This window comes from Varroa jacobsoni, unplaced genomic scaffold (genome assembly GCF_002532875.2).
Source record: "Varroa jacobsoni isolate VJ856 unplaced genomic scaffold, vjacob_1.0 scaffold_773, whole genome shotgun sequence".
Lineage (NCBI taxonomy): Eukaryota > Metazoa > Arthropoda > Arachnida > Mesostigmata > Varroidae > Varroa > Varroa jacobsoni.
The window spans coordinates 111,241-137,280 of NW_019213675.1; the positions used below are offsets into that span (position 1 = coordinate 111,241).

The 26,040-nt window shown below is 41.4% G+C and overlaps 2 protein-coding genes across 4 annotated transcripts in view; both read left to right on the plus strand.

Annotated features, from left to right (window-relative positions):
* The first annotated feature begins 291 nt into the window (after window positions 1-291).
* On the plus strand, window positions 292-10,655 carry LOC111263537 (transcription initiation factor TFIID subunit 6). Of its 2 annotated transcripts, none has more exons than XM_022838693.2 (7): window positions 292-533; window positions 705-910; window positions 6,756-6,947; window positions 7,258-7,460; window positions 7,649-8,414; window positions 8,605-8,902; window positions 9,015-10,655. In XM_022838693.2, the coding sequence occupies exons 2-7, from the start codon at window positions 740-742 to the stop codon at window positions 9,230-9,232; spliced, it is 1,848 nt and encodes a 615-aa protein (XP_022694428.1). In that variant the 5' UTR covers window positions 292-533; window positions 705-739; the 3' UTR covers window positions 9,233-10,655. The 2 variants fall into 2 exon arrangements, with proteins under 2 accessions (XP_022694428.1, XP_022694427.1); XM_022838692.2 differs by having other exon boundaries at window positions 292-529.
* Window positions 10,656-17,632: 6,977 nt separating this feature from the next.
* The window catches only part of tup (LIM1_Isl and LIM2_Isl domain-containing protein tup), a 93,412-nt gene continuing 85,004 nt past the window's right edge, over window positions 17,633-26,040 (plus strand). Inside the window, exon 1 of one of the 2 annotated variants that reach the window (XM_086969684.1) lies at window positions 17,633-20,324. In XM_086969684.1, coding sequence (XP_086825810.1) covers window positions 20,303-20,324 — 22 coding nt within the window. In that variant the 5' untranslated portion in view covers window positions 17,633-20,302. The remainder of the gene's footprint in view (window positions 20,325-26,040) is intronic. The other variant, XM_022838734.2, reaches the window with a different exon arrangement.

Genomic DNA, 26,040 nt, shown 5'->3' on the forward strand with positions numbered 1-26,040 from the left:
CGTTCGTTATATTAGCTCGGCTTAGTTCACTGGTTAGCCTTTAAGGAATTGGACCGCCGGAGTACCACAATCCACCCGTACGAACTCGTTCACTGGCCGATCTAAAAATGATAAAACTCAAAACTTCCCGCAGATGAGTCGTTTCAATGAATACTTTGTTGTACTATAGACATAACTTGAAATCGACTTTGATAAAACGCTTCTTTCAAACAGCAGATCTCGCCGCCCGCGCAGTAGAGCGATGCGTTCATTGTGCGATGGTATTTTGAGCTCATTGGAGAGAGCTAGATAGCAGGAGGCAGCTTAGCGGTTAGTCAGTTTGTGGCGGTAGCTGTGAGTGCTATGCGAGGTGCGTGCCTTCAATGTGCGAACTTGAAATTGTTGTTCTATCGACAGTATTCAAAAGTGTTTATTATCCAACGAAGTAGACAAATTCACAGACGCGCAAGTGACACAAAGCAAGCCGACACAGGAAATGTAAATGCTTTTTGGTCATTGCGACCATGGCCATTGAGCATTTTTACTTCTAGTAGGTGAAATATCTGTTTATAACATCTTAAAAAAGGCTGAAATTTAGAAAATTGTTTGCCTTAATAGCAACATCGTAAGCCACATTATCTGTGTTTAGTTAAAAGTGCTATTGTGCGTCCGTTTTTGACGGTGACGGTCCTATTTGCGGTATGCAAACTACTGCTCAATCTTAGTTTCGGCCTGGAATAGGCCCCGTAACCGACGTTCGATGCGTCTTGATGAGCGTAGGATGTCGGCGAAGGAGCGAGCCGTGAGTCAGCTGAGCGTCGAGTCGGTGAAGATGATGGCCGAGTCAGTGGGAGTAACAGCACTACCAGAAGACACCTGTAGAGAGATCTCGGAAGACGCTACTTATCGGTTACGGGTCATCATCCAGGAGGTGTGATAACTAGCTAGGTCATTTTTTTTAGTTATTACAGACATTAATTCAGTATTAACTGATTTCATTTGTAACCATTTCATTACCTAGGTAGTGCGGTTTGAACAATGCTTATACGCAAACTAGATTTTACAAGCTGCACTTTTATATCAATTGATCAGCGTACGTATAATCTAAAAGTATGGAAGCAATTTAGCGAAGCGGTCAGTGCATTTACTGTAGTCCGCGCAAGAATCATGATAAGTGTTTACCTTTACTTTTAACGGATACTTCGAATATATACAAGTGCGAGTCACAGAATATTTAGATGTTTTATGCTAAAGTTCTTTGACACAATGAACCGGATTGGTGACTTCGATTGTTCAGTCATCTCTTGCGTTCGACAGTTTTCTGTATGCCTGTACTGGTTTCAAGCGTGTGCACTATAGATGTTTAAAACAAACTGTAGTAAAACGATATACACGAATTAACACTAATATGCATTGCACATAAATGAATTAAGATAAGACTGGAAGTTTTTAACTTAAAATTAAATTTAGTCAATGTACTGTTCGAATAGATCATAGGGATTAGTACAGTATCGGTTAGTATTAAGTTAGATAACTATATTAAAGTTGTTTTACCTAATGCAAACATTGATTGAATACCATGCATAACAAATAATGTATAAAATATATATATATATATATACATATGGTATATAGGGGATTCAAGAAATCTATGCACAGTTGAAATGATAACATCAGTTTTGATTAACATGCAATTACTATGTGAGTTGCAAAAAATTAAGCCCTTCTCATTCCCCCCATTTGTTTCGAAGATGTGTTCATCAAGATATGCTCTTATATCGTGATAATAAAGCGCAAGTGCATTGTTCTATTGTAAATAAAATTCCAAACCACGCGTGATAAAACAGATCCAGTAAATGTAATTAACTGACCAATTAAATTAACCATTTAAAATGGTCACGCTAGTCGCTTGCTTCCTAATTCCTAATTGCTAATTCCTGCTAAATTTACATAGTATTTCTGCGAAATATATGGATTCACAGTAGGTACAGTCATGTCGATCACTTGTATCGTATAACTATAATGTAGCTTCCCCAAGAAGTCGCTCGAATGATCCTCCCTATAAACTAGTGTTTTCCGCATTTTCCTAACTCACAATACCATTTTCATTTATCCGGAATTAATAGCCTGTGACATTTTTCAAATGTAACTTTTTTTTTTATTTATAACGTTTTGAAATGCAATAGACGCTGATGCCAAGCTCACAATTTGATTGTCGAATAGACTTTTTGGATGTTTCATTCCACTTTTTTACTGTTATTTCTTCAAGCTCGTTGATGTTCTTCAACGTCATCTGGGAACGTCCGTCTTAAACTTATCTTTGATGCGATTAATTGTGGTTTTACCTGACACTTTCAGTATCTTACGTGCGTGTGGTACATTTTCCCAACAGCATTTTATAAAATTTTTGTTAAAAGTTCAATTAATGTAAATAATCAAGTATACCTTGAAAAAACAACCGTATTTTCTTATAACACCCTATATGTACGCATGTATACAGTAGGCTCGGCTAATTGCTAACACTCAATGAGCTTGTGTATGCTAAAATTAAATATGAGTATTTAATTAAAACTCTAATCGAATTACCTTTTATCGATTTTTGGTACATTCTTAAGTACGTAGTTGATGTAGCAATATGAACCTGTTTTGCATTCTTTTAACAATTAAATTAAGCATTGTTTGGATCCTACAGTGAGTGCTAGTACTTGAAAGAAGCGTGGTTATGAAAGTCCATTATCATGTAATTATTATGAACTGGTGACATTTTACTGAGATTTTATCGATCCATAAAAATAATTACCATTTGAGGCTGAGAGAGCGAAGCTATATGTTTGTATCCGTCATAAAGCAGACTTCACTTAACGTAAATATATACATCTAGATAAGAATTTTATATCGCATGTTAAAACATAACGTAAAATTATCGTTGGCGCATAAATTTAGTACATAACATGAACTGATAATTACGCAACCTGCCACAAAAATAGGTGATTAATTTTTCTGGAATGGCTAATAGCTTTGAATAAAGCACACATACTATTGGGGTGTTTGTGTAACCATATATCAGCATGTCGAATTTCATTGAATCTTCATTGACTGATACTCGTTGCATACGAGTAAATTTACATAACTAAATATAATATTTTTTTTACAGCTGACTCATACCTCGGTAGCTCTGTGTAGTATTGTTTCAAGCACATGCTGTCAGGGCTGTTGGAATTTTCAGGGAGAAATGTGTCTAAACTAGGATTCGAACCTACGCCCACCTTTATGTAAATAAGAACAAGAGCAGATTATTGATTACGGATACACAACGAAACAATGGCATAGTATGGACATCACACCGTTTCACATAATCGAATGTAGGCTTTGAACTAAATGCCCTAAATATCTTTGGCTTACGAATTCAGCTTTTTCACGAACTTTATAAAACGTCAAAAGCGGCTCACTCAAGCCCTTAGAAACTTCAGGCCTAATTAACTAGGTTCCTCTGAATATGTAATTAATTTTTAACTAACTTCTACTGCCTATATGAAACACATCGCAGTTAAGGGTTAATAGGGCAAATCTCATCTATTCACGAAGTTTCAAATTATAAGTTTTAGATATGGTATGGTTCTCGGCGTATTTAATTGGGATGTTTAACTTGTTTAACATTAGTACACACTAATTGCTGCCCCCTCTATTTATTACGTCATTGATCGGATCAATAAATAGTATAAAAAACTTTGTCTAGTACTGTGTCCTGTGAGCATTCGGTAACTTGCTGAGTAGTAGAAGTAAGGCACTGAACGCGTTCGTTTTTGAAAAACAATGCTAAGACTGTTGAAAGTTGAGATTTCTCTTGGGACCCATTTCCTTCACTTATTGTTGACGAGTGCTTCAGATTGACTGATTCAAGCAGGAAATCTTTGATGAGCACAGGTAATCTTGCAAAACGTGTAAAGCTACGGGGCATTCCTGTACATTGCTATCAAAGTAGTCGCTCAGCAGGTCGACTTTTAGGATCGGTTAAGACCTTTGCGCAGGACAGAGACATCATCTATGATTTCCAGCTCCGGTGCTGCATATTCAAAAAAACGTGAAAAGCCTTAAGGGTTCATCTTGCTAACTTTAGAAACAGTTTGAAATATTGATATGGGGCTGAAAGACGTGTCCTCCGATTGTCTTCGCCCTTTGCATGCAAAGCGAGTTTTGGAATGCGCATCTTGTAATGTGCACACTGTGCCAAAAAAACGCTGTTATTTTCATCAGAGCCATCAAAATGCCATCATTATTATTTTATTATCAGTTAGTCTACATTGCTCTAATCGATTCCAGCATTACCTTTTTGTGGTGTAGCACTTGCATGATGCATCTCTCCTGAAACGAACTTCGGTAGCTTGAACGTCACCCACACTTCCAAGGTTTTATCCTTTGTATTTTCTTTAACTTTAAACTTATTTGTAAACATTTTAAATAATACTTTGTTTAGTCAATTTGCATTAGAAAATCATGATATTGAGGTAGTTTGAACATTAGCAGTTTTGATATTAACTTTTATTGCTAATCCAAGATTACGTTTGTTACTTAACAGAGGGATCATTTGAATCATATGTGTAAATGTTATTAGCTATCAATGACATTAATCGTATGGCATCTGCCAGGAATGGGTCGGAACACGACTGGGTGAAAATATATAAGTTCATACGTTTAAGTTTTTGGCTATTTTGATAGGCTCACGTGAAAGTCCGTCTATGATAGCAAGCAAGGGTACTTAGGGCCCTCTACGAGAAGTGCATATTATATGAAGCACATTCGTCAGCTTTTCTATACGTTAGCTGCTGTCAATTCCTAGTAGCCAAGTAAATGGAGTGGAATCAGTTGAATGTTAACCACGGTAGAACAGTTTTCCTCGACAATAACCGTGTTTGTTCCTAACAAAAAAAAACCTACCTTTTCTCATTCGTCAAGCATTCGTCATTTCTGAAAATGTTCAATAATAATTCCCCATTCGTGTTCCCAATTCAGAGTTGCCCGCTGGTGATTTTAGGCGGTCATCTTTAATATTCTTATTCGTTACATTGTTTTATGCAATCTTTACCGGAGTTGGGCATTAGATTGGTCCGCACTTGCGATAAGCAGACGATCGTTTGACTTGTGTGATCAATGCAAGTGGTGCCTTTACTTAATTTTAGTTTGTAATTTGGTTGGCATTGTTGGCCGCTGGTTACTTTAAGGCAAACCATTGGCGAATACCTATACTGCTGCTTTGGAGTGAAGCGCAAGACTGTATAGAACAGAGTCAATTCTTTTTCATCGGTTGATGGCATATATAACGCCTGCAATCAGATACGGCGAGAGAGGCATACATTAGAAGCATTTTTTCTGCAATCATATGCGTGCAACTGATTTTGTTGTGAAACATCGGGATTGATCTGAGATACACGTATAACAGAATTTTAAGGAGGTACTTTCTTTAGCGCTATACTTTTGGCGCCACAACCACGTAGTCCTTAGTTATCAGTGAAATTTATCTGTAGTTTAATAGAGAACTGCGAAACGACTGCGAATTTCGGTGTGTTCGATACTACTTTGGAAGACATGCCTAGATAAACCATAGTCAACTCGCGCCTCGTGTACCAGGCAAGCTTCAATAAGATCCATTGTACTTCTTACATTCATTGTATAGGCCTTCTTCAGTTTCGAGCAAGTAATCACGTAAAAAACAGCACCATAAGGAGCAGTATCGTTCGAGCTAGTCTTCTAACATTAAAAATCCGCAAAACCAAAGATAATTGATAATAAGGTCAGAGGTGCGGTTTGACACGCGGACAATACTTGCAGCAGACGAAACTTGAATACCTTTTCCAATATGGGCCGTAATATATTCAACTCAATGTGATAATCTCCGTAAGTTTAAATTATGCATTATCCACCAACAAAGAATCTTGCCATAGGACTAAGCAGAATGTATGGTTACGTCTAACACACCTATTTTTAACGTTCATTCACATTTTGGTGGTTTAAAAGATCACTGTTGAATTTCGTGAAGCTTATTCTCTTTATGTAAGTAGCAGAAACTATATTTCTGACTTTTCATACTCTTTTTGGAACAACTGAACACTTTGAGATTTCCTGGGTTCGTTATTAATGCAGGTTTTAATGTCGTAATTTAAGATGAGAGTGGTAGAAAATATGTAGGTTATATATATATATATATATGCTTTAAAGAACCTAATAAGAAATAAATGCGTACCAGGCTGTTTTCGCCTCGCAAAATATGAATACTGTCATCGTAGCAGCTGCTTACTATGTTTTATTCCAGGAAGAGTAAGTCGAATTTATAATAGATTGACTTATGATATTGTTCCGCTTATAATTTATTATTTACTTATAAAGTTATGTACGTTGACGTAAGGCTAGGAGCGGTATCTTGACTGGATGGCACTTAGAACTTGAATTATGTTTGAATATATTGAAGCCTTGGTATTTCATTTTAATGTCCTTTTTTTAAAACAATGGCCTGTGAGAAATTTAGCTTCTGTTGGATATTGTGAAAACAGCAGAGCTACACTGAATGAAAAATTGAGATACATCTCAATTTTTAGGAAATTTCGTCTTAGTTATTGACGGTCAGGTGCCTGAAAATGATGCTTTAAAACGCTACATGAGATCATCATATTGTTCGGTGCCACGATAGAAATTCTGTTTCTATTCATCTAAGAGGATTCCGGTCACCCTATTAGATTTTGAATTCAGGTTTTGACATTCCGAGTTTGTGGTTTTCCCGGCAGGCTATTAAGTTCACTCGGCATGGCAAACGGAAAAGGATGACGTCCTTTGATCTGGACAATGCATTGCGAGTGAAGAATGTCGAACCCCTGTATGGATTTACGGATCCACATTTTATTCCATTCCGATTTGCGAGCGGAGGTGGTCGCGAACTCTACTTTCATGAAGACAAGGAGCTCGATCTTGGCGAGCTGGTAGGTATTCCTTCATCCGTTCATGAAATCTACATCCAAAGTATCAGCTTGAATACAGTGTACCTACAGTACAAAAACCTCTCTAATCTCTACTACTCTCACAGTAATGTCAAGTAGAACTGTACATTACTATTTGAAAAATAAAATGGACTATGTTATGACTAAGAAGACATTAAATCATCATATATAAGGCTGTACCATTTAAAGAAGCAGGCCAAGGAAGATAGGAGAATCTAGTTGTCAGCTTCATCTTCAACATTTTAATTTACTTATTAAATGTGTATTGCTTCTTCCGCATGATTATTCTCAGGTTTCTGGTTCTCTTCCGAAACTTCCACTTGACATTAGCTTGAAGACCCATTGGCTTTCTATTGAAGGCATCCAACCTACGATAGCCGACAATCCCCCTCCAGTACCGAAAGATCAGCAACGGCAAGAAAGTCTAGATCCACTTTCGAAACTATGTAAACCTCAGCAAGCGGAGAGGACTGCCAAGCACGTCGAAACAGTCAGGTACTAATTATAATTAGGTGATTTAATCGTTGCTTGTCCATGCAGTTCATCTGCATGCAACAAGTGGACTATGTGTGCCTATTTTTCAGTCGCTTACGTAAATAATTACTCTGCTTGGGAACTATGAGCAGAGATAACGATATACGTAGATATCATATGATAAATCTCAGGTCTCAAATTGGTTGCAGAGTCAAGCAACTGGCAACACACGAATTATCGGTTGAACAACAGCTGTATTATAAGGAAATTACGGAGGCGTGCGTAGGATCAGATGATTCGCGGCGTGCTGAGGCTCTTCAATCATTGAGCTCAGATCCTGGCCTTCACCAGATGCTTCCGCGACTCTGTACGTTCATCTCGGAGGGAGTAAAAGTAAACGTTGTCCAGTATAATCTTGCCTTTCTCATTTATCTTATCCGTATGGTAAAGGCCCTACTCGACAACCAGTCGTTGTATCTCGAGAAATACCTGCACGAGATCATACCTTCTGTGACCACATGTATTGTGAGTCGACAACTGTGTACACGGCCAGAAGTTGACAACCACTGGGCGCTTCGCGACTTCGCTTCTCGTCTATTGGCACAAATATGTAAAAATTTCAATACGTCGACGAACGGTATCCAAGTTCGTGTGACGAAGGCTTTTAGTAAAGCGCTTATGAACGACCGTATGCCGCTCGCTTCAATCTATGGAGCGGTTAGTGTTCTCGGTGAACTGGGTACGGAAGTAGTTCGTAGCCTACTCATTCCGCGCGTCCGGGAAATCTCAGACCGTCTTCGGCGATGCCTCGAAGAGCCTGGTGTCGTATCGAGTGAGAAAAAAGCAGCTGAACAAGCTAAACAGATCCTTGTGCGAGTCGTAGCGCCAGTTTTGAAAGCCACGAGATCTCCACCCGATAACCACGAGCAGTTCCGCTCCGAATTCGGATACCTTGGACCCTTTTTGATTGCGCAGGTAGGTACTCTAGTTAGCGAGAGCATCATTAAGTAAATAATTATTTACCCTCTATTTATTTAAAGTGACTTAGTCTTTGTGAAAACGCACTAAATATTGTAACGAACATGTAGGCGTAGGTTTTTTAGGCGTCAAAGATGTACCTTCATTGATTGATGATTCTCGTTTGTTGTTGATGATTTGTAATTAGGTGACTCGGCTTCGTACCCAGGCGGCAGCGGCAAGTTCTGGAGCAGGCGGCGGTCGACCACCTGTAACAGTAGCCCACACAACAAGAGTAGTTCAACAGGCAACTCCACTAAGCGGCAGTTCCGCTGGCACGAACAGTTTATCTGTAGCCCCCGCTGCAAGATCAACCTCAACTTTGGTAACAAATAATTCAATAGGTCAAGCGACGTCCAGTGGACAGAAGTTCCTGATCACACAACGTGCGCAGACGGTATCACAACAATCTACATCTACAAGCCAACAAATTGTCCGAGTTGTGGGTAAGTAGGAACACTGAGAGACGTCCTGCAAACCCTTTTGGCCGTTCCGCTCGATCTGAATCATTTTTGGAAGTACTCCGGCATTACTGTTGAATGTATTTCTGCTTTACAGGAACCCCGAGTGGTACGGCAGTGAAAACAGCAGTTGGGGTAGCTTCTGGCCCAGCAACAAAGGTCGTCGTTATGGGCCAGAAGCAGGTCCAGTACGTTATGGCTGCGCAGGGAAACCAGAACGCGGGAAGTCCGGCGGCGCGCTCTGCTAACTCAAGGCCAGACACGCCTGATGTGCAGCCGGAACAGCAACATGATATTAAATATGAGCCTCACTGAGCTGGACGATTATGTGTTTTAAGGCAAACAGGACGTAAAACGGAGGAAATGTACCGCTAAAGTGCAATCTGCAACATGCGAACATTGTCTATTTGGTTATTAACAAAATGCTACTGCTTAGATACAGTCCTCTGACTTGTCAGATGTCTTTCCAGAGCTACGTTTCGCGCTGTTAGCGCCTAGAAAAATGAAAATCATTTTCATGAGTTTTGTATCTGCTCTTGAAATCCTTTATTGATAACGCAGAAACTGAACCGCATAGTGAACTTTTTCGACCTGAAGGTCTGTGTTTGATATTTCTAGGTGTGTGCACGTGCATTGTTAATTCTGTACTGCTTTTGTGAAATTCAAAAAAAGGCCGGTCGACAATTTTAAATGAAATCCTACCTGCCGCGCAATTTCGGCCAAAGTGAAACTTTACTTTCCGTTTTTGTTCGCTTCGGTTTATTTGTGTTTGCACCTGTATGCCTGCCTCCCGATGTTATTCTGAGAAAGCGAATATATGTATCTGATGTGTTACTGACTATCGAATGAAAGAACGATAGATTTCAACCCACATGACCGTGTAATACTGCAAATGTTGAATAAAAGGAAGAAAACTGGAAATAGATGCAAGCTCTGCGGCGGTGCAGTCCAAGACACGCAAGAGTGCAAAATGAATTTATGCGTAGACACTATGTATATCACGACGTACGTTTATGACAACTATAATGTATTCGATCTGTTCGTGCTCGACCCACGTGTAAAAGCTCGTGAACAGAATTATGAAAATCACGGCGTAGCCTGTTATATAGTAGAGCTAAAAATTAAAAAATATCTCTATTTGTAGTTTGTCATCGCTTTAGGCATTGCAACGACAGAAATTATAGTGGCAGGAAAAACATACAGCATTCAATAATAGGCCTGGGTCAATCTTACTTGTTCGCATATGCGTCGATTCGGACCAATAAATTGTCTTCATATTGGATTATCATACAGATATAAGGTCAAGTTAATTTAGTCAGATCGAGTTCGTAATCTAAAGATAGCACCAACAACACGAAAGTGATAAGCAAGAAATTTGCATTGATGTCTTTGCGGTTATGCGGTCTGATCGTGAGAAGTTCCAAAGCGATCTGTGGCGTAATGATTGTACATACATACGTACAGCGAAGATTTGTATTGTTGACATTTTGTATCCCCTGAGCAAGGGAAAAGAATGATTCATAATAACACATTTATAATGAAAAAGATAACAACGTTATCCAGTTGGAACAACTGGGAACTATAATCTATGTATATGTGTGCATATATCGAAGGTTTGTCAAGACCTAGTTAACCGACAAAAAACGAAGATAAAGATCATCAAGCCCAAACAAGCTGTTTGCATGCACCGTCAATAACAATAAACGTCTATTAGTAGTTGTTGCGTCGGGTCGTAAAACTGAGTTTTTTTTTATGTACATTTTCCAAATGGTTCTATTCGTGGTTTCAGAAAACAATGAAAAAAATTAGCCTACGAAAATAACCGATAAGCGGCCATGGATCCGGCTATTACGTCGCTGTGCTGCATAAAAATGTAAAGGCTATTACATGAAAAATTAGACACTTTGTACATTGTCCCTTTCCAGGAGCGCGAGGGTATTCGAAGATCGAGATGGACGCATTTTATGTGATTGACTTGCACGTAATAAACTGATACGTTGAATCATTCAGGTTCAGGTGTATTCAAGATGTTGCGAGCGCGTTAGTCTATGTGAAATTTAGGAGTTCGCAGTAATAAGTAATCCATATTTTCTACAACTGATTGGCGTAGTTGTAGGTCAAAACTGGATTCTTGGTCGGTGACCATATTACTACAAAGCTTAAACATATACGAGTCTCGGACTTATGAGTCCGAGACTTGTAATAACCTCTGAAGAAAAAAGTTTGGATCTGTACATGACACTAGATTGTTAATGTGCGAAAACAAGAATGTAATCGTTAGCTGCGACGGTAAACGTCCGAAAATATGCTAAGGCGCGGACATTCTTACTATGAAATTAATCTATAGTAATTAAGAAGTGTACACATATATGCATGCGTACCCCCCACAGATAGCGTGGCCCATATAACTAACCGCCGATTGACATATCAATATTAACATGTAGCGCACATCATGCCAAGATAGAATAGATTTAACGGATCCGGTGATACAATTGACGGCAGAAGACTGGTTGAAACAATAAGGTTAAGCTACAACTATGACGGAGCCGCATTTGGACCGATTCGAAGACCTTGGATTCAATTTTGGCAGAACCTATTATCACGCAAACAAAAACGAACTGCACTGTATCTCAAATTTTAATACAAATTTGCGGCCAAGTAAACATTTTTCAAAACACAATTTGTTTTATTTACTTTCTCTCTATCATCACTGTGGTCGGCTCATTCCTGCTTGAATTGAAACTGTCTATTATAAAACGAGAACGCTTTAAAAGTGTTTCGCTTGGGCTCTACCAGAGGGCGCTACGTGCCCCATGTACCTCCTTTAGCCTCATATGCTTGCCTGGAGTATTATAATACATAAATGTTAAGATAGAAGCCACAGTGGCACCTAGAATCGTGTCGAAGTGGCGGCGTGCTAAGCCATCAGTTGGTACGATTCTGAGCTAGATCCTGACCCGGTTATCCTCTAAAAACAACCTGACATATTTTTTAGTTATTCAGGAGAAATTAAACTATTAATTTAGGCAAACTATTCGGCGCACCGCCGATTCGTCTATGGATCACTAGGAACGCTGATATTTTTTAAATTAATGTTTTCGTACTTGTTGTACAGGGATACCACCCACTGTGCTCGGGTTCCTAAGAAATATCTTGCAAAGAAATGTCTTCATAGTCGCGGATGGGGTAATCGGTGTCAAATAGACAACGGAATTTTTCCAAGCGGGCCATCTAAACCTGCTGGTGTTCTCGTTCTTTATCAGTCATTTGCCTTCACAAATCAAGCAAGAACACTGTCCCATAAAAAGAATTTTTAAGCCAACGATGTCTTAACAAATCTTGCCTTTAAATAAATAACGCAAAAACTGAAGCCATGAAGTTCAAACGAGAGGGCAGGTTTGCAAGTGCTAATTCGTATCATTTGGATAAAGGAAGCCTGAGGACAGTTTAGACCTTTATGCACCTCGGTTTAATCTCAACAACATCTGGGAAATCTTCTATAGAGCAATAAGCATTATTAGAGAGTCCCAAAAACTATTAGGTATATATTGTCCTCACCCTGTTCAATTTGAAAATAGCACCAGCTGCCGTTAATGGCATTCAAGTAACCTGGAGGAAGCTAACCCAAGATCTAACTATGATAGATCGAGTTAGACCTGCGTACCTAAAAGTAACTTTCATATTTCAAACCCAAATCGCCCGATGTATCTTTTAGCCGATACCTCATCGTTCATTTACAGCGAAATTGTAGCTTATCGTATCGTCATGGACAGACACAGGTTTGAAGGGACGAAAATGGATTCCATGTTCTTTACGTCGCCAGCGATAGCTGGTGATAATTGCAAACGTACTACAGGAGTAACCAGGTTTGCAGTTCATGGGTTTTATCGTCCGGTTTGTAAAACACGATGAATTATAAGAAGTGCATTTGCAAACATGGTAAAACTAGACGCTATAGATATCATTCCAAATAATGTAGCCAAGTCAGATCAACGAACCGGCTAACTATCTCAAATATGTATCCTTTTAGGAGCGAAGTAAAAGATTTAACGACAGCGAATATCAGTATATTTCTACCTATTTTATTGATATCGTGGCACGAGCTGTGGAAAGTAAATATGATGTGATATATTTTTGCCTGTTTCACCGCATCACTATCTGCTGCATTTAACTAAACACTATTTCTATGTAGTGTTCGAGTTAATTCAACTTAACCGGACTGACATTGAATGCGCAATGGTATATTATACATTTCAGCAGCCTCATTTTAGATATAAAAAGGCAGACATACTGGATCTAAGGTATGCTGATTTGGTACGAGAATTGATCGGTTCTGCTATTTTTACATGATCAGTAATCTGGGTGTTTTGTTGTATTAAGATTTTTCGAGACATCCGTCGTGTGCTAATAAAGGTAACGTGTCGTGCCGATTTTAATGCCAGCAGACCATTTGGGCAGCACCAACATTCTAAAATCTAACGTGCAGACCTGTCTACTAATTTTTGAATTTGTATAGTAATATTCTTCAGTACCTTAAATGCGTTTCCCTGGTAAAATACTTCTGACTAATTGATCTAGCAGTGGAACAGCATCCACTATGTAAAAATGATTTAATTTTTATTCATTGAATTTTGCCTAAACTTTGTACTCGATTTTGATTTTACGAGGGACTGTTTATCGAGCACTGTAGAGTGTTCCTTTTCATGATCAGTAATGAAAAAAGTATTCTATAGAAAAAAAAAGAAACGAATAAGGACTGACTAGATAGTTGTATCTACGCTTTTGGGTTAAGTTTGCAGTGCATAAAAACGGTACCCCTGCTCTTTCTAGCCGCTATATTATTACCGTTGTTGTTATTTTTACTCCTATATAGTATGTTGCACAGGAGGAGGTTCACTATTCAAGATGGCTTATAAAAATTGACTTCATAGTCGCGATATCCGTTCAAGCTTATTTTACTGGAGCAGAAACGTTAACGTACAAATACCTCTTGACTAACCAGGCATCAATAATGCCAGTAGCCAAGAAGGAAACTGTGTGGGAATTTCGTAGAACATAGACGTGTTCACACACACCCTGTGATGATTTTACCAGTTTTATATGGTGATATCACTTATTATCAATATAATAATAGCTTATCGAGTCTGCGCAGCCTTAAAACAAACGCTTCGTTACCTGTGATGAAAAAGGGTAATACCACGGAGGATCAGACGAACGCTGTCATAAACAACGTTTTGTTGGGAACGCATCATGTAAGATCGTATTCTATAACTTTACTAAAAACGGTATTTTAAATAATTATTTTATTTTTAAACAGCGAATGCCGTATTTTAAAACAGCGAATGCAAACAAAAGCAGTGATGACCTATGCATAGAAACTCATGCTGAGTAACTTCCACGATCGATCTTCTCTCTAGGCTTGTATGAGGTGTGTAAAAAATCGCAAAAGTGTATATATATTTAGAGGAAACGACTACGATTAACTTGATAGTACCAAGTTTCTGTGAAGATTAGTCTCTAAGGAAGGTGAGATTTGGCTGTAAACATGTTTATAGTTATTCACTGAATCTGTTTTAATTTGAACGGTACAAAACTTAAGCAAATGCGTCGTATCAACTGAAAAAGAGGCCTGTAATTCATTCAAGAATAGACTACTGGAAGTAGTGCTAAAAGTAAAACGTTTTTCCACTATTGGACCATTTGTTACAGAAAATAATGAGGTGGAAGTTGTCTGTCCACCGATATTTTCTGTAGACTCCATTACAAAGATGTCAAGTAAATATCATTAAACACAAAATTGCATCTTGCTACGATGCTATGAAAGGTAGAGTATGTATTATAAATTTGCTAGGGCATAAATATCTAGACGATTTCTGGGTAAAGCTAGAGAAGTTTTTATACTTAATGCCTTATCATCATTATATACGTTTCATAAAGTCATTTTATGTTATCATAAGTTAAATAGTGTTAATGATTGATTAATAACAATTTGATATTACATAAATCTGATATTTCATATCAATCTAGGATTTCTGTGAAGATGATTTGCTCGAAATATTTGTTCTTATTATCTCAAATTACTACCCATATGGCTAGCCACCTATATTTAAGCATAAGACAAACTCTTCGGCAAACTTTGAAGTTTGAATTCAAGTTGACAAACTTTTTTTTTGACACGAAAATAAAAAGCATTCTGTAGTGTAAAAAGGAATACGACCCCCGTCATTCATAGCTATTGTTAATAATTTCTTTGTATTGTAAAATTGTAAAAAAGTGATTTCAGAAGTTATGGCACATTTTCGATAGAGCCTATTAGCTCTGTCCTACAAATAACGATCGCTTTGTTCAGTTCAGAGAAGTGGCAGGTATTTTGCTTCTCGAACGATAGCGATATGAAAAGCAGATCGATTGTATAATGCCATAACAGACCCTTGAAACGTGTTTGTTTTAAAATCGCCTTTCTACACTTTCAGTAGGTGCGATCTCCTCATTGAGGAACGGCATAAACGTCTAGATAAAGCAGTAGCTTTATTGCAGCAGACGATTATATACATATATATGTATATCGCTTTATTTTGTCATATATATATATCTATAAGTTCTCCTATTTGTTGACCAAGGTCCAGTGTTTTGAACACTTGTATGCTCAAAATCCCAAATAGGACTTACAGTGTGAAATCAAACATTCTGTAGTGGCCTCGATCTTTAATACTACATATTTTCGATTGTTGAAGTCTGACCCTAACCCAATGCCCGACTCAGTTATGCTGTACCAACTATATACCATTCTTCCTATGTATTTATAACTGACATATAAATCTTAACTGAGGAATATCATATCTTAAAAAGAACTTACTATGCGAATTTTATTCAATTTCGCCGGCATCCGTATTTTGAAAGAAATTTTGAGTATAGTTTGTCTGCGTTTATGAAGGTACAATTATATTATGTAAGGGTATGAATTGAGAACTAGGAAGCTGAAGTTCAACGTTCATTTCTGCAATGCCCTCAGATAAGAATCGAGACACAATTTACATCGCGAAAATTCGCTCGTGGTTTTGTACAATGATTCTCTGTGGCGCTTGACCGCTAGACCATCGGTTCATATTAATGGTTCATCCCATTTTCAGCTGAAATTTCAAAGCGGAACCATGTCACAAACTTTATTTAAAGATGTACATTCAGAGGACAAGTTAGAAAGGGTGATCACTAGTTAGACAGACGTTGCTTGTGGGAAGTATCAGTAATGCGGTATCCTCAAAAATAAATTTTGTGCTACAGAGTAAACCTTCTCTTGATAATAAAAGTAGTGTGGCATGTATAATCAAATACACGAAAAACCATATGCAAACTTATACATATTTAAATAGGTAAAGTAATAGCGGTGTGTCAACTTGCAGTACTCACTACACACTTGAGCTAAAATTCGATGTTACTTTCCACCGTTGTTAGTTAAAGCTAAAGTCTCACTCTAGAGCTCTGCCCCTTCCCCGGCAAATTTCTGAATTCCTTCCGGTCTACTTGCCCTTAATTAAATTATTCGAGCACTAGCTGCTGCTAGGAAAAGGATAGAAGAATCTGAACTCCCATAGTTCATGGCAAGATGGCGGCTTAGGTCAACTCCGGACTATTTCAGCCATGACTTCTATCGCCGTCCACAGGCGTAGCAATAGCAGTACTACTAACGTTGTCAATACCGTTGTCTCCATTCAGCATTCGTTGTAGGCGGCAGTGCCGGCGGCGCCCTAGCGATGAGGGCTCAGTCTTACGACATCCGACTTCAGTAGCAGCCTCCATAGAAACAGAAAAACGGAGAAGGGAATTGTTGCTGAGGCCGTCGGCTGTGGTGACGCAAGCTGTTGATGCTGCTGCTACTGGCGTCGCCGCCGCTATTCTGACGCTGTACGGGATGCTGCTGTTCGGGCGGCATCGATGCACACTGCCATTGGCTTCGCCACCATCATAGTAAACCTCTCCTTTACAGAGATTCGACGAATGGAACATGGACAACACAGCACAGCATAGACAGCAGCATAGGACGGAGCACAGCGGCGCCATATGATACGATGGGACAGAATTGAAGCAGCAGCAATGCTGATAGCGGTGGTAAAACACACAGTAGTACATCTCTGGCCGCTGCTGCTGCCATCACTCTCCGCCTCCGTCGACCGCCCTTTCGGGAGGCGGAGTCAGACGACGACGACGACGACAACGACGACGAGCGCTGGGCGGAGTCAACGTCGTACACGGCTTGCTAGCCCCCTCCCTGCTCCTGACAGGCAGATATGGCGCTTGGCTTCTATCGCTGAACAACCACTGTAAGGCAGTAGCGGTGACTGCTTTTGCGCTCTGGCCACCGCGGTGTTGGTAGCCGCTAGTAGCGGTGCCCTGTTTCTTCCTCGCAGCGGCGGCTGACAACAACGAAACAGCGGTCGACAAACCAAACGGCCGCGCGGCTCCGCATCTGTTCACATCCTTCCTGCTGCTTCTCACCACCGTCGAGTGAACGACCGAACGACCAGGACAAACGAACAGCGGCAGCAGCCAGGCCCACAAGGTTGGTGGCGGCTGCGACAACAACGACGACGACGACGACGACGGCGGTGGCGGCGGCGGCGGCGGCGGCGCCGCTGCTACACTACCGCGGCCACTGGCGCCACGACAACAGCAATAGCTGAGACCAACAGCAGCTGCACGAACTGGTTCCTCGTAGCGGCAGCGGCGCTTCCCGCGCCGGTCCTGTCTGTGTCCGACTGGGTTGAGATGTGCGTGTGCCGAAGCGTCGTGTGAAGAGTGACGAGAGTGGTGTACTCGAGGGTTCGTTGTGTGATTGCTGGCCCATCCATAGGCCAGTGGCTGTGCGCCGCGCGCGTCTCTGCTGTGTGACCGGGTGGCTGCCTGCCTGACTGACAGCGCTGGTTGGCTGGGTACGACCGGCTGCCGGCCTGAAACTGCTGTTCGATGGCCTGTTGGCCGTCGTGGTGGCGAGTGTTGCTGACGGTGGTAACTGCAAGCGAAAAGCAGGCGCGGGGCGAAACGAAGGGAGTACAGCGCTGGGGTAGTGGAGTGCGTGGCAGTGCTGCTGCTGCCATTGGCGCAGGGCAGGAGCTACAGTGGTGTTGGCTGACTGGCTGGCGGCGCCAGTGCTGACTGAGTGGGCTCTCGTGGAGGCGCCTAGGACAACAACACAAAGAAAGGATCCATGTAGGACGACACAACGCGACACACACGCGGATAGTAGAGAGCGAACGAACAGGGGACTACGACACGGGTGAAACACAGAAACGCTCTCGAGCCAGTAGCCCTCAGAAAGCTTTCACTACTACAACAATCACTATTACTAGTGCTATTCGTGGGTGCGTGTGTCTTGTTGTTGTAGTGAAACGATGTCGATAACAAACACGTACTAGCTTCCTCCGCCACGGCAACAACATACGATTGACTGACTAACTGACAACTTACTTGCAGATGTTGACTGGTCAGGCTGAGACGCTGTTCGAATCGTCCAAATACGACAATACTGTTATCGGGCAGTGTACTAAGGTGGACGACGATGGTAAAAGAAATCGCAGTTAGTCGGAGCTCCCATCTTTCCCACTTCTTTATTAAAGATAGAAGAAACAAGAAAAGGGGCGACGATCCTGATAAAGTGGTTTCATCAGCCTGCTGATTCACCGCGGACTGATTGATCCTTGCACCTTCTTTATTTACAGCAGAGAACGCAGATAGAATAGACGGCCAATAGCCATCGGAAGCGCAAAAACAATGACAGTCAATACCTCCGTTTGACTTCATTCGCCGATCTGATTAGCAAACTACTTAAACTTAGTAAAATGAAACAAAAAATAAAGAGAAACCGTCAAGTGGAAATCAACAGAGGCGAAGTGTGACAGTGTCCGCGCGCGAGAGCACGTCTTATACTGCTGCTTACCTGGGGGTTTGTCAGATGTCGACAACTGGCTTTTTTTTTTCAGACTGAGTAACAGCTGCGACAGCTGTAGCGCTAATGGTAATCGTTTAGTGGTCCTGTTGTGGAGAGTTGGGTGTTCATCGCTTTAACAGGTGACTCTCACCGGAGGTGGGGTCGAGAAGTGGATAATAATAATGCCGACGACAATGATTCGAATCATTTCGATAGTGTAGGTGGCGATGTACCTCTGCTGATTAGTAAATGTTCATGTGTGTTTCGAGCGTGCTGTCTTAAAGGAGCGATTACGTATCCGTTTATCTGTGCCTGTGGTCAGAAGTGTTTGTTCTGTGCGTGTGTGCAATGGTGTGGCTGTTTCTCTATTTAGAACATGGTCTGTAGGGCAGTCGACTCGCGCGTGCTGGCAGAACTACGCCGGTCAACAATAACGAGACCCCTGTATCAATAACGACAACGTCAATAGCAAAAGACAAGGACGAAGTGGACGCGATTCGTTCCGTGCGGTGAACGTGCAACGTAACACACACGAAACGTTGTTTGCAGAAACTGTCTGTGCTGGTAGTGCGTTTTAAGTTCGGAACGAATTACCAGTAGATTTCTGGAGTACGTACAAACAGCGAGATTGTCTGTATGGTATTGTACGGAACAATAGAAGATGGGCAACGTAACGTGCTTCTTATTGTCTCCCGGAAGTGAGTACATAATGAGCGTACAGTGTGATTGAGTGACGTGTTGACAATAACGCGAGCCCATAAAACGGGAGGCCACAACGTGCGTCCAAATCCATTGCGTGTAAGTTAAGGTGGCGGAGCTACTTGTGAAAACGGACGGACGGATGGCAGTGAAAGTGGCATAGGTGGTGAATTGAAGACAGTGTGTCGACCATACGTGCTGCTATCTGCTGCTGCTGCTGCTGCTGCTGCTGCTACCGCTTCCAACAACGATACCAGCTGCAGTGCTGCCGTTGCTGCCGGTGGTTTGCTGGTCACTTCGCTGGCTGGCTGACTGGACCCCCTCGTACGTCGTAGGGAGGAGGGCGGGCGCCAGGGGTGCCCGCAAGAGGCGCGGGCGTTGTGGCGTGTGTGGCGCTCGGCACCACCCTGGGGAGCCTGGTTGAGTGGGGAGGCGGCGGCGTCGGCGGCGGGGAACAACTTGGTACAGGCCCCTTGGGTTCTCACGCGGGCCCGCCACAGCCGCTGGGTGGGCCCCCGCACCCGCACGGTCCACACGGACATCATACCTCGCGGGAACTTCGCTTTGACGGGTTAGACTCGCCCGGCCAACCGCTAAGTCCCCTGCGGGAGACCCTCCGCGAGTCTCTCCGGGACCCGCTGAGGGATCGGGCACCCCCGCAGACCACCGAAGGTGGCCCAAATCCCCTCAATACACAACAGCACGGTCAGCAACAAGAGCTGCTAGGCGGCAAGCTGGAGCTTCTCGTAAATCTCCATGGGGACATGAACGACCGCCAAAGTCAAAGTAAGTAATAGACAATATGAAAATAGCTGTGATGGATGATCAGGTGTCCTAAATGGATGCTACTACAAGACACTGCCTCCGAAACGAACCTATAATAAGACTATCAAAGTACAGTGACATAAACATTGCAGTTAGCACCCCAATTGCTTGAATCCGTCATAAAGTAGCAATAAATGACTTGAGCTCCTGTTCACAGTTAGTTTGCTGTGATTTATTATCTGTGCGACCCTTAAGAGATCGTGTACAGCGGTGAGTTGTTAAGCTATCTAATATCGTCTCGCTGAGCGCATAGTCTCACTATGAATAGTTAGCATAGTTTCCTCCTACTTCCATCATTTCCAATTTAATTCTTTAGAAAACAAGCGGACAATGCACATGTTTACATTTTTACAAGGGCGACTTCCTGTTCTACGCTAGGTCAGTCACCAAAAAACGACTTCATGAAGCTCCGTTGAAAGTCAGTAACCTTTTTTTATATTCTCTGTTCCTAAATTGACTAGCTACTGAGTATACATATATATATATATATTTTTTTGTTTGTCGAACGAAACGAAACGAAAAAGCAGACCGTCATAAGGAAGACTTCATTACGTTTTTTAATTAACCTCAATAATGCGGGACTAACAGAAGACATTTTTCAGCCGAAGTCAACAGCGTAAGTCGAACAATCGAAGTGATGAAAGTCATTTTTCACAGTCGGCTTCCATAACCCCTAAAACCGACCGTAAGCCTTTATGCTTAATTAGTACTTTTTTGTATGGCGAAACTGCAGAATATAGTCATTAGACGGGTTACTGGGAATTGATCACCTTTACGACTGTCGAAAAATGATGATGAGCCAAAGATGGATGTATTCTCGTAAGTTTATTGGCTTAGTAAAAGCTACAATAAAATTAATATATGAAGGCTGGTTGAAAATATTGCGGATTATTACGAGTTCCGACGTAAATGGAGGGCCAGAAGTTTTTGGCTCGTTCTTAATTAAATATCGTTCTTCATATGAGGCAGCTGTTCTGATACTCAAACGGAATCAGATCACTAGTCGTTATGGCACCTCATACTGCAAGATGTCGTTGGATATATATTAGGAACGACGTGCTTGTACTAAATTAAACGCTACAAAAGAAACCGGAATGAGGAATTGTGCCAAATATTATAGTGCAGGGGCCAACCAATTAATAAAGCTTAGCAGTCAAGTAGGACGAACTCAGGGAAGACAGCAAGCCGTGCCTCTCACACAAGTGACCCTTAATAATGCCCGCATAAAAAGTGTGATAAAAATTAAGAAACACATTGCAGCCAACTTCAATCTTTGGCCTTGTTGTTATTTTACAGTTATACAGAGAGTGTATTCCTAAGATATTTGGAAAAAATCAAGGAAGCATGGTGAGTGCTTACTGTCCCTAGCTTCTGCAAGGGTGCATTTTAGGTTCTGTATCGACCTTATATGCCTGTTGACACTTCGCGCGCGGTGTCAATGTTAATTTTGTTAGTAATGTTTAGCAACAATGTCAATTTTCATTATACCTTTCGATGTCCGTCCACCCCAAGTCCTGCATTCATACGTTCCATACTCTGCAACTGATGCTTGTTCCCAAGATTTAAAAAGCGTGATCATAAAGAAAAAAAAATTCTAGGTATTTAATGGGATTAAAGGAGATCGCTGGAACGAGTGAAAGGTAGTTAGGACATCAAGTTAAAAACAATGTGTTTACGACTCGAAAGAAGGTTGGTGGCCTTCGTGTTTACTTATAAGTAAGGATTTTTCAAATCGGCTCAAAATTAGTAATCAACCTAGTATTATTAAGCAGCTGAAAACTTTGTTTCATAAAACTGTAGCACAGAAGTAGAATACAGAGCATATGAGGTCAGCTTTAGAGGATGTCCCTAAGACAACCATCCGAACTGAGCTATATCTAAAGATAGTGGATGCTTCAGTAGAAACGCTTTTCGAAAATGTTCCGTAAAGAACTGCTACATGCATTGGCTTGAACAACTGGACAAGCTTATAGTAAATATGTACATCCATTTGCGACATGGAGCGTCGGAAATTTATCCCATTGTATTGTTATATAAACATATAACGTTGATGTGTTTTTCAGTCATCTTTGCTCACTTTCCATAAACAATTTACAATACTCATCACGAGTAAAATTCAGAGCGGGATAGTACTTCCTGTCGAATTGGTTCGCTCTAGACGAAGCCTATATCTTATACTATTATATAACGTGTATATACACACATTGGTGTATTTAGAGTATGTTCACTGTCTGATCTGAGCGTTGTTAACTGTACAACGCACCGAAAAATTCATTCAAAATGTACGAAATCTAAACCACTATGACCACAGACTGTCAATATGATGATTCTTTTCGAACCGCGTTGACCTCAGAATGTGTTCTTTGAAATTTGGCGCGCAGTTCCGTTCGCAGTTGTGAATCCTGATCAATCATTATGGTGCGATGTCTACTACATGTGCAGCAAATGTAGATACTTGTTTTTATTCCATGAAAAAGTTCCACTATAGCTTTGCTCGAATGTCTTACCGAAATAGTTTGGCCCATATAACTGTAGCATGCAATTGATCCTTTGCTAATAGCCTGATACTAGTTACCGAGCACTTGTTACCTATATCCACTTAAATTACTGCCTGCTGACACTCACGTCCACCGAACGAAGACACATAACTTTTGAGGTTTTGAGGGGCGCAGGCCTGCGTACTCTGAGCTAGTCGTTGTGGCGCCACATGACTAATGTCGAACTCTGTCCCTAAACCCGTATCCTATGTCATGCCGCGCTGCCTGGTCTAGTTTCTGCTGTACGGCAAAGTACACCCACGGCAGTTCCCCAGCAGCAGATCGTCACATCTCCCGCTTGCCTTAAGACTGCTGCCACCTTACCATAAGTGGTTTCGACGGATGAGAAAAGGCCAGAGGGTTCACCTCAAGAGGTTTCTTGGCATCATTGCGAATCGTGAGCTGCAACGCTAAACGGGCCACTAGCGGGGGTCGCTAAGGAGGGGGAAAAAGCGGCTGCATTACGACAGTGCTACCTCACTTGGGGCGTGTGTCTGCCTAGCTGGACAAGCAGTCTGTGAAACTGCGTCAGGCTTCGGATGATGGAAGTTGTCAGCAACTGCTCGCTGGCAAAGATTTTTCTCTCTTCAGCGCCCATCGTCCTTTAGCAGTCACCACCACCACCGCCGCTGGCGCCGCCATCAGTCTCAGCTCGTTTTTCCTCTTGTGCCCTGACCAAACTCACTAATCCGGCATCCCAATGCTGTAAGGTCCCTCCTCCATTCATCCACCCATCCACTCCATAATTCAAGGTGTGATCCAACGTTGCCTACAGGCCGACGACGATGAACTGGATCTGCAGCGTGCAGTAGTACTGTTATATGGATGCCATAGCAGAGTAGATGGGGGTTAGACGAGGGGGGGGGGGGCACTTACGTTGCTTCTGCTGCCTCTTGAGCTAAGCACGTGCTTCTCTTGGATTCGCAGTTTGCTTCAGAGCTATGTTCCTTAGATGGAAAGGGAGTGCTCACTCTGCTATAGTAATGTATTTATTTTTATTTATGGGAGCACTGGCGACAAGTGTCTCAACCATTTTCGAACTACTAGGTCCGATCGACGTCGCTTCGAATGAGAATATGCTGGCCGTCGGGTACAAGCGCGATAGGCGGAAATGTTTTGCGTCATGGACACGGTCTTAGACATAACTGTGATACGTGAAAAAACTTCTTGTTGTTAACTGTATAATGTATAACCATCGTAATTACTAACAATTATTACGCAATAACTACGGCAGCAAATCGGAAGGTTATTGCAGTACAGTTTATGTTCTTTACAGGGGCGTAAGGCAGCTATCAAATGGATGAACTTGAAGTTTGTCAAACAAACATACAATAGGACCGATGTTCTTAGAAATCGCAATTATTTTTAGCCTGATTTGTCCTGCTGTACATATCAGATCGAACAAATAATCGAGCGTAAAGTTGTCACATAATACGTTTCTGAACAAATTGACATTTGCTTTTATCACAAGCCAGCGACAATTCCACCGAGTAGCTTTCGTCTTGATTCTGTATTTCAAGAATCGACTATAAGTACGATCCTTTTATTTTGTCAGAGCAAAATTTCATAGTAATATTGACAAGTCTTACCCGTAGCGCTCAGAAACTTCTGGATAAAATAGTTTCTTTCAAAACTATTTTGAAAGAAACTATTCTTTCAAAATAGTTTTGAAAGAATAGTTTCTTTCAAAACTATTTCAAAAAGCTTTCCTTAAAGTACAGGGCGTTCAGTGATGCTTGATAAATAAGTATTCGTTAGAAATCTTTTATTCAATCAGCAGCAAACGTTCGCGTGTTTCGGTCATAGAACTGTCTTTCTGTGACTTCTTTCATTTTTACTCTTCGATCTTTGTCTTCCAGCTCGGCACTGAGTTTAGTTGAACATTGATAGTTAATAAACGCATAGATGATGACACGCTGCAGGTGGCCTAATCAACACATTTTTTCTTCCTATGTAGTATTAGACTTAATCAACTTACATTGACTAATTATGCACAAATACCAAATTGCTTTTTGCCAACTCCTTAAATAGGAGGAGCATCAAATTTGCTGAAATTTGTACACAATGAGCATCAGAATCGGCAACGATATCGATCATCATTCTTCGACTACTTCGGCTACTTTATCCCCAAACCTCAGATGTGCTTCTCTCGAATACTGGAACAAAACCATCTTTCCGATTGTTGGTCGAAACGATATCTGCCTAACCTTTTTTTTGAGCTTCTCAAAGCTGAAGATGTGTTGAATCATATTAGATCTAGTTAGAAGCCGTCCTGTCGTTGTGTTATTGTTACTATAGTAACAGAAGAATCTTCGGCTAGGGATATATATATATTACATTTGTGTTTTGTATGATATCTCCGTTGGTTTGTATGAATGTTCAGCGATGAACAAGTCTACATCTGTCTTCGTGTACTCGAATAACATTCTATCCATGTGAGTATGTGTGCATATGTTTTACGTTCGATCTCTGCCTGCGATCTCTTGATCGACCTTTAAGATTCAGCCGAGCAAGGTGGAACTGCGTAAACTCCCATTCAAACTGGAAGCATCGCTTTCCGTTCCTGTACTTGTGCCATGATCTACACACAGACATTTTGCGATACGTCGCATCTACATACAACTCGCCTCTTTGGTTCCTTTATGTGTACCGTTCTCACTGCGTATGCGCGCTAAGTCTAGCGCAGTGAAGTGCGTCGTCTACGGTCAGCGTTGCATAGTCCACAGTTCATGTGCCTTCGTTCGGCCGACAAAGCTGGCTCGAAATTTGTAATATATGATCTAAATGCGCTGAATGCTACCTGAAAACTACTCAGTCGCTGTGCTCGTGCGTAGCGCTCGACCCAAAGATAATGTTGACGGTGGACATGCTGCTGGAGACGATGATGACCGTAGCACTAGCAGTGTCGAAATACTGACAAAAGGGGAGCGAGAGATTCCAATGTTAAGTATAGCCAAAAAGAAACCACCGGCAAGAAGCCGAAAAGGTCTCAGGTCGTCGAGGCGGAAGATCAACTCAACCTAGAGAATCCCCAGCGAATCAACCTGGTAGTTACAGCACTAAAGATACCTGGCTGATCTAAACAAAGTTAGCGATGAAAGCACCCAGGAAGGATTTTACGCTGCGGTGCCTCGTTACAA